Source organism: Otolemur garnettii, unplaced genomic scaffold (genome assembly GCF_000181295.1).
Source record: "Otolemur garnettii isolate 467f Iridium unplaced genomic scaffold, OtoGar3 scaffold00044, whole genome shotgun sequence".
Classification (NCBI taxonomy): Eukaryota; Metazoa; Chordata; class Mammalia; order Primates; family Galagidae; genus Otolemur; species Otolemur garnettii.
The window spans coordinates 11,175,334-11,184,961 of NW_003852439.1; the positions used below are offsets into that span (position 1 = coordinate 11,175,334).

At 43.5% G+C, this 9,628-nt stretch overlaps 1 protein-coding gene across 3 annotated transcripts in view; it reads right to left on the bottom strand.

The window, feature by feature from the left end:
* Positions 1–9,628, bottom strand: part of ANKS3 (ankyrin repeat and sterile alpha motif domain containing 3) — a 37,635-nt gene that overhangs the window by 24,268 nt on the left and 3,739 nt on the right. For all 3 annotated transcript variants that reach the window (XM_012805795.2, XM_012805793.2, XM_012805796.2), the window contains exons 2-5: positions 8,965–9,136; positions 6,299–6,497; positions 5,979–6,100; positions 4,253–4,334 (exon numbers count right to left, since the gene is read on the bottom strand). In XM_012805795.2, coding sequence (XP_012661249.1) covers positions 4,253–4,334; positions 5,979–6,100; positions 6,299–6,497; positions 8,965–9,134 — 573 coding nt within the window. In that variant the 5' untranslated portion in view covers positions 9,135–9,136. The remainder of the gene's footprint in view (positions 1–4,252; positions 4,335–5,978; positions 6,101–6,298; positions 6,498–8,964; positions 9,137–9,628) is intronic.

The window sequence follows — 9,628 nt, forward strand, 5'->3', positions numbered from 1 at the left end:
TAAACATTAATTTTTAATTCAACTTGTTAATATGTTGTTTAGGATATTACATCCTCTTTTATAAGTGAAATATTTTTGTAATTTCCCTTTATAATATATCTTTTTCCAATTTTAATATCAGGTGTATCCAGATGAAGTAAATGATTTTGAAGTATTTCTTCTTTTTCTATTTATTGTCTATAAGATTAGGCATGACCTGTTTTTTTTAATTATCTTTTATTTTTATTTATAAATATTAGTTGTCTATTTTTTGAGACTTTGGGGAAAAAAAATAAGATGTTAACTGATGACTCCATACTGAACGTCAGTCAAAGCATTCTATAATAGACATACTCTTATTTGACAATGCGAATATTACTTTTTTTGCATTATTATTATTGCTCAATATTTCATTGCAGCAATCATCTGATTTCTTTTCTGAATGTATTTATCTTCATTTGTTCTTTATTAGGTTTTGGTTTCTAGTCCTTATCTTAAACATTGTTATTGTTATTAAATTTTAAGCCTTTTTAATTTTGTAAAGGCAAAAAGTGGATACCAAATAAACACATGTATACATAAAAAAAAAAGATTGTGCTTACACTTTACCAAAAACTTCTCCCTTCAGTAATGCATGATAGAGATGTGGTTGCACATGCATTTATAGACATATGTGCAAAGATAGTCTGCAATGCTATGCAGAATACCAAGTGGCTGGCAATGACTGAATTCTACATGAAGACCACTGCTAAAATAAATTTGATTCATCCTATAGAGGAATAACATGCTATCATAAATAAAAAGAGACAGCTATTTATATGCTGGCACAGAATAATTGTTAAGTTTGAGAAAAAAGCAAGGGGGAAGCAGTTGTGTGTAGGTAGTACCATGCACAGGCATGTGGGTGTAAATGCAGAGACACCAAGGCCGCAGAAGGGCCTGTGCAGATTCTCCTATGCAGAGGATGACAAGGAGACCCAGGCACAGGGGCAGGAGGCAGGCCCACAGTAACCCCTTCTGCCACATCTGCATGTTTAGCATGTGCATGTTCTATTCCCAAATTCTTTTTTCAAAAGAGATACAATGTTTAAATAACATTATTCATAAAGTTCCCACCAAAAAGTGAGAAAAGATCCAACTATTCAAAAGAAAATTGGGCTGAGAACAATTCATAAACAAAATACAAACAGCCAAAAAAGTATACAGATGGTGCCAAGAGAATGTATACACATTTTGAAAAAGGAAAAAACAGTACGAAAATTATAACACTTGGGCTGGATGTGGTAGGTCACATCAGTAATCCTAGCACTCTGGGAGGCCAAGGCAGGTGGATTGCTTGAGCTCAGCAGTTTCAGACAAGCCTGGGCAAAAGTGTGATCCCCTGTCTACTAATGCACATGTCCCAGCTACTAAGGAGGCTGAGGCAAGAGGGTTGCTTGAGCCCAGGAGTTTGAGGTTCAGTGAGCTATGATGACACCACTGCTCTCTACCCAGGGTGATAGAGCAAGACACTGTCTCAAAAAAAAAAAAAAAAATTATCACCCCAAAATAGAAATCTTCTACCCTTTAGCCATCGCCCCCTCCCCAGTATTCCCACTTTCCCCCTCAGGTCCCCAACCACTAATCTACTGCCTCTGTGGCTCTCCATATCCTGGACATGTCACACGAATGGAACTACACTCCGTGTGGCCTGTTGTGTCTGGCTTCTTCCACTGAGCCCAATGTTTTCTCATGCTGTAGTACATTTAGTGCTTCATTCCTTTATATGGCTTGATAATATTCTCCTGTATAGATACACATTTTGTTTATCCACTCATCAGTAGATAGCCACCTGGGTTGTTTTCACTTTTTGGCTATGATGAATAATACTGGTATGAACATTTGTGTACAAGTTTCTGTGTAGACATATTTTCAAACCTTTTGGCAATATACCTAGGAATGAAATTGCTGAGTTCCATGTTAACTCTAGGTTTAACCATTTGAGGAGCTGTCAAACTATTTCCCAAAGAGACTATACCACTGTATATTCCCATCAGCAGTATATGAAGAGTCCAATTTTTGTTATTGTCTGTTTTTTTTATTACAGACATCCTACTAATTATGATTTGCATCTCTGTGATAACTAATGATGCCAAGCATTTTTTCATATGCTTATCAGCTACTTGTTTATTTTCCTTGGAGAAATATCTATTCATACCTTTTGCCTCTTTTGTCTTTTAGTTACTTTTTATTAGGCCGTATTAAATTTCTTTTAAAGATGGGGTCTTACTTGGGCAGTGCCTGTAGCTCAGTGAGTAGGGCACCAGCCCCATATACTGAGGGTGGCTGGTTCAAACCTGGCCCTGGCCAAACCCCAGCAAAAAAATAGCTGGGCGTTGTCGTGGGCGCCTATAGTCCCAGCTACTTGGGAGGCTGAGGCAAGAGAATCACCTAAGCTCAAGAGCTGGAGGTTACTGTGAGCAGTGTGATGCTGCCACGGCACTCTACCAAGGGCGAGAAAGTGAGACTCTGTCTCAAAAAAAAACAAACAAACAAAAAAAAACTATAGGGTCTTACTATGTTGCCCAGGCTGGTCTTGAATTTCTAGCCTCAGGTGATCCTCTTGCCTTGTCCTCACAAAGTGTTGGGGTTAGAGGTATGAGTCACTATGCTCAGTGAAGACCTATTAAATTTTAAATGTGAAACACCAGTAATCCTAGAACTCTGGGAAGCCAAGGCAGGTGGACTGCTTGAGCTCGGGAGTTCAAGACCAGCCTGAGCAAGAGTAAGACCCCATCTCTACTAAAAATGGAAAAATTAGGCAACTGTTGTGGTGGATGCCTATAGTCCCAGCTAGTCAGGAAGCTGAGGCAGGAAGATTGCTCAGGAGGGGAGAGTATGGGAACCCAGTGGAGGGGAGGGGAACCCAGGAGTCTGAGTTGCTGTTGACAGCGATGCCACAGCATTCTAGCCTGGGCAATGGAATAAGACTGTCTCAATAACAGCAACAACAAAAAAGGTGAACACCAGCAATGCCTCTTGTAGAAACACAACAGACAGAAATAACTGCAAGTGTACTAAAGCTGCACATAAAAGGATAATCCCTGGAGCACTGTTTATAATTGCAAAATGTTAGAGATGAAATTTCTAGTATTAAGGAACTAATTAATTACAGCACTGAATACAGACTGAATACTGCAGGAGGATAAGAAATCTGTAATATATTAAGTCATTTGTTACAAAGTTACAGAACAGCCAGATGCTGTGGCTCACACCTATAATCCTAGCACTCTGGGAGGCTGAGGCAGGTGGATCGTTTGAGCTCTTAGGTTTAAGACCAGCCTGAGGGCTCGGCGCCTATAGCTCAATCGGCTGGGGCGCCAGCCACGTACACCTAAGGTGGTGGGTTCGAATCCCCAGCCCGGACCCGCCAAACAACAATGATGGCTGCAACCAAAAAATAGCCGGGCGTTGTGGCGGGCACCTGTGGTCCCAGCTACTTGGGAGGCGGAGGCAGGAGACTCGCTTGAGCCCAGGAGTTGGAGGTTGCTGTGAGCTGTAATGCCACGGCACTCTGCCCAGGGGGACAGCTTGAGGCTCTGTCTCAAAAAAAAAAAAAAAAAAAAAAAAAAAAAAAAAGACCAGCCTGAGCAAGAATGAGACCCTATCTCTACTAAAGGTAAAAACCTGAGGCAAGAGGACCGCTTGAGCCCAAGAGTTTGAGGTTGCTGTGAGCTATGACACCATAGCACTCTAACAAGGGCAACAAAGTGAGACAGTCTCGAAGAAAAATAAAAAATGAAAGTTACAAAACAAAAATACATGAAACTCCTTTTTTGTTCAAAACAAAAAAGCAGTGTGTTTGCAGTTATCTACAAACACAGCTTTAGACAGCAGAGGAGAAGTCCTGGGGCAGTTCTTTATCAAACCAAGAAGGCATCTCAAGGAGCAGCAGAAGGTTGAAAAAGATTGAAAGATCTCTGCTTTCTTATTCTACATAACTTTTCTAACGTTAAGACTACGAGTGCCATTTGCTATTTAAAATACTTTTCCATACTTTTGAAATAACAGTTTTTTCAAAATTATTACCTAGGAATAGGTTATCTATTCTTATTTACCACTGTAATTAAAATGCCTCAACACTTGGCATCAACAGATACTCAAAGAAAATGTATTAATACATAAAAAACAGTTATTTCTGCATAAAGGAAAATTCTGTTATAGTTTATACTTCAGTAATGTGATTCCTCATTTGTGGTGACTAAATTACAAGCTAATAAACAGGGCCACTTACATGATTCAGAAAATACTGCACAATTATTTCATGACCAGCAGCAGCTGCTTCCATCAAAGGAGTAAATCCGTATGTTGGCTCCCTGTAAGGTGAGGGTCACAGTCAAGTGGTTAGCAGAGAGAAGGTCTACCAGGCAAAAATGCCCTGCTGAAGACAAAATCTAGCCAATGCACCAGTCACCTATCATTAATGAGGTTGAGATAAGAAAAGTTAATACATTAAGTTCATTAACTCTTTTGATGTGTATCCCCAGCATTGGTCTTTTGTCTAAAGGCAGCTCTGGTTCCCTATCTTCCCTCCTTCTAGGCTGTTGCTACTTGCTATCTCCTAAATCTCTCCTTTAGTCACATTCAAAAGTCAGCTTTGGCTCTTCATTCCTCACAGAAAGCCAATGCCTCCTAACCATCTATCCAAATCCTAGCTTTCAACATCCTCCATAAAGCTATTCTGAAAATCTCAAGCACCAATAGTCTAATCTGTCTGTACTATGCCTACTACCTGAATCTTAGTTTTCGGGCTTGCTTATCACTAACTCAGCATTGTCTTTACAGGGTTTTCTAACTCTGACTTGTTTCATGCTAGTCTAGAAGTCAGGAATCATGCTGAATGCTGGTTTTCAGCCATTCTAAGATATTTTTATATTTTGACATCTCTGAAGAATTTGTCTTTAAATCAACCAGTGAGTTGAGTATTATTGGTAGCATTGAATTTCTGGTGTCTTAAAATAGATGATATCAGCCAGGGGAGTGTGAACAGTATCAGGTGGATCCTGTGTTGGTACGTGAAAGGGGATTATCATCACGACATGCTTTAGACAACAAACAGTATCACTGCCAGCTTATAAAACACAAGATTGGAGCCCAGTGCAGTGGTGCATGCTTATAGTCCCAGCTACCCACAGGAACTCAGGAGGCTGAGGCCAGGAGGTTTGCCTAAGTCCAGAAGTTCAAGACCAGTGTGGGCAACATAAAGAGAGCTCATCTCAAAAAATAAGTATTAATTAAATAAAATAAAAATAAAACTCATGATGGTTTTCAAAGCATCACCTCACCTGATATATATAAAAGGAAGACAAAGGAAGGTATTAACACTTAATGCATGCCATTTAAATGCCATATGCTATGGCTGGCCCCTGGCCTACGACACGTGTAACTCTTTTTTTTTTTTTTTTTTGGGGGGGACAGTCTCATTTTGTCATGTTCAGTAGAGTGCCATAGTATCGTAGCTCACAGCAACCTCCATCTTTTGTGCTCAAGCGATTCTCTTGCCTCAGTCTCCCAAGTAGTAGGGACCACAGTTGCCCACAACAATGCCTGGCAATTTTTAGAGAGGGTCTCGCTCTGGCTCAGGCTGGTCTCGAACCTGTGAGCTCAGGGCAATACACCCTCAGCCTCCAAGAGTGCTAGGATTACATGCGTGAGCCACCATGCCCAGCCCACATGTAACTCTTTTAACAGCTCTGTGACACAGACCCAACTCATCCCTGGTTGTCAGATAAAATGAAGGTCTGAGGGCCTGAAAAGATGCACCCAATGTTGCCTGGAAACAGGTGAGAAGTTCTGTGCCAGGGCAGGATTCTCTCTGTTTTGCCCCTTTCTTTGACATAAGAAAGTCTCATGTCAAAGCAGGGGTGTCCCTGAACTCTGGTCAGCTGCCTAGAGCTGCCTTCCTTAGCATCAGACAAGACCCAGCCCACTCTTATGGCCACCTCTGATGTGGTGATCACCTCACGTTGGCATTCGCTCCATTGTCCAAAAGAAACTTGACCACCTGCTGGTGCCCAGCACTAGTGCAGTGGAAGAGGGCAGTCCAGCCTTGAATGTCTTTCATCTCCAGCTCAGCACCTTGCTTCAAAAGAACACAGAATGTGTGTTACAGCCTCATCTCGTCTGTGCAGGGCAGGCACCCTCAAGGCCAGCATGCTGAAAGAACCAGATGTGATTACACGAGCACACACGTACACCATGGCTGCAGTGGTTCACGTCTCTGTCAGAGCAGCTGGGGGAGCCCCTCGAGTTTCTGGGCCTGAGTCCCCTCGTAGCTCACCTGGAGGAGAAAGTAGGCGATGCTCTCGTTGCCACAGCTGGAGGCCAGCATCAGTGGAGTCTGCCCTTCTGGGGTCGGCACATTCACACTCACCCCCGCCTCAAGCAGCAGGTGCACGATGGTATCGTGTCCAATGTAGGAGGCATACATCAGCGGGGTCCAGCCACCACCATTCTTCTTATTCAAATCTAACTCTCTCCTAAACAAATGCAAGATACGCTAGACATGCCCAACCATCTCACTTGCAGGGTTTACCAAAGCCAGTACAACAAGTTGACAGAAAGTAGAAATTATCTGCCAACCTGGATGTCACTGGGGTTGGGGAAAGGCAGGCAGGGAAATGCTTACAGTTGCTTGTATGACTGCCTTTTTGAAGGCCTTAGCCTTTGACTTCCTCTGACTTCACATTCTCATCTGCCCTCCTCCTAGCCCAAGGCCAGCAATTTAATGCTCTTCTTTCACGCCACCAGTTAGCTAGATGGTACTCAACCAGGGGATGTTTGAAAAAGTCAGGAGACATTTTTGGTTATCACAACTAGGGAGGGAAGAGCTACTGGAATTCAGCAGGTGGAGGCCAGGGATGCCACTAAACATGCTAGAGTATAAAGAATAGCCACATACAGCACAGAATGATCTGGCTGCATTGTCAACAAAGCCAAGGCTGAGAACCCTGACCTGAGTCTTGATCGTGTACCACTAAGTGACCCGAGTCTGCTAATCCACTGCTGGATGGACAGGACAAGGAGGAAAGAGGAAGGACTCAGATGCTGGACAAGCTGAACTGCAACTGGTTTCTCCTTTGTTACTTCACCCTACAGAAATATTCTCAGCAAATTTGTTACCAAAGAATCCCATATTTCCATTAAAATTCTGAAATGAATTTACCTATAGGAATAAAGAAAATGTGGGCTTCCCAGCCCAGACTTTGGGGTTGGGGTAAAGGAGCCACATTTGAAAATAACATCCACTCTTAGGAGCATCTCGCACAGTTAACACCTCACAGGCCTTTCCTTCTCCATAATCATTGACTCCAGTGGCAGTAAAACTGACCATCGAACCACACCATTTGTACCTCTGATTAGATACACACATTAAACTATACCAGGCAATTACTTTCCAATCACTAGCATCTCCCACTGACTCTGTGGGGCATGCGTCGGTAGCCATTGCTACTGGGAGTACGGTGGTAGACACTGGCTGGGGGAGCCATGTGGAGATGCCTTCTAGAATGAACCTGATTGGACACAGTTCATCCCTATTGCTTTCCTCCACATAGCAGCAAAGGGTCCCTCTGAGGTTCTCTCACCACCTCTTCACCCTCAATTCTCCCGTTTGATGCCTCCCACTACCCTTGGGGCCCCAGTCTGTGCTTACGGTCAGTAAACCTCCATCTCAGCTAATGTCAAAATTCCGTCACACACTTCCCTTCTGCTCCTCCCTGGAGTCATTCTAGACTCCTCTGCACTTTAAGAGGACATCCAAATATTTAGGAGCCTGAGAACTTCAAAGGAGCAGAGTCACAACAGGGGTATTGGTGAGTCTATTAGGTGATGTGCTAAAGCATACCTGAAGGACTGCCACGAATTACCCTTTCCTGAGGTGCATGGTACTTCACTGGCTGGGTACATCTAAGTGAGGGCCATGACTTAGGAACCACTTGGGAACTAGAGACCTCTGGCTTCAACAAAGCATTGCTTGGGCTCACCAGGAATTGAAAAAAGCACACAGAGCTGTGGACAGAGATCACTGTACCAAGTTATCAAGTGAGAAATGGGAAACAGGGTAAGCATAAAATATGGTGGAACACAAAGGGGTGGAGGTAAGGAGAAGATCCCCTTTCCAAAAATTACATTATGTATCACATTGTACCATGAGCAAGATGCAGCCATGGGCCTTTTGTTGTACTGGGACTCACCATTCCTATATATATCAATAAAATGGCAAGGGGGTGGTAAAATCAGGAGACCACTCCATCCCCAGATGAGAACTGAAAGCCTGGCCTCCCTCCTCCTCTGTGACAAAAGAATGAACTCCCCAGGAAAAGGCAGCCAGAGACATCACTTTCTTTTTTTTTTGAGACAGAGCCTCAAGCTGTCCCCCTGGGTAGAGTGCCGTGGCATCACAGCTCACAGCAACCTCCAACTCCTGGGCTCAAGTGAGTCTCCTGCCTCTGCCTCCCAAGTAGCTGGGACCACAGGCGCCCACCACAACGCCCGGCTATTTTTTGGTTGCAGCCGTCATTGTTGTTTGGCAGGTCCGGGCTGGGGATTCAAACCCGCCACCTTAGGTGTACGTGGCTGGCGCCTTAGCCGGTTGAGCTATAGGCGCAGAGCCGAGACATCACTTTCTATCATTATTTTGTTTTGTTTGCTTGTTTTGGCATTTCTGCTATCAGGGAAAATCATAAAATTACTCTGGTTAAAGCAAACTATAAATTAATGTTTATAAGCCTATGATATAAGTTTATATCATCTTTTTCTTCCTAGAAATAAAAACTGCCTTCTTTGTCAGTCCCTAGCATAGATTAGTACTAACAACTGCCTGAGATAAACATGGTTAACCTACACTAGGTATATTAAATGTGTCACTGTGTGCAAAGCCCCACCATATAGCACTGAGATGCTACTTAAAACTCAAGGAGATGGAAGTCCCCCAAGATCTCTTACCGCTGCACACATTCTTTAACCACTTCATACTGGCCGATAGAAGCCGCTGTGTGAAGATCCAAGGGCACGTCCAGCTCCTCCCGGCTGACCTGCCCCCCCAATCCGTGCCACATGGACAAGCTGCGGTTCAGGAGTTCCGGCTCACTGGCTTCATCACTGAGTTCAGACATCACTGTGGAGGGAGGCCCAGGGGTTAGGTCTTTCCTTCTTGGTTGTTCCAGGGGATGAACAGGTTGGTCACATCTAGCCCTCTGTAAGTTGCTACATCACTAACCTATCAGACTGATACCCAATGCAGTCAACCATGGGACCGACTTAGACAATGCTCTTTGGTTAAACAGTGTACGGTTTGAGCAGCACCATCATACCAATACTTGTGAGCTTGCTACCACACAGAAAAAGAGGAGCATATGTGCTGAGTCATTAACCGCAGTGTACATTTTCCACAGACCCCAGATTCTGTAAGGGACTCTAAAGAGCTGCAAACCTCATGAATGAACAGTAAAGAAATGCTAACTGGGGCTAGGGCAGTGGCTCAAGCCTGTAATCCTACACTCTGGGAAGCCAAGGCAGTTGGATTCCTTGAGCTCAGGAGTTTAAGATCAGCTTGAGCAAAATCGAGACCCTGTCTCTACTAAAAATAGAAAAACTGAGGATTGCTTAA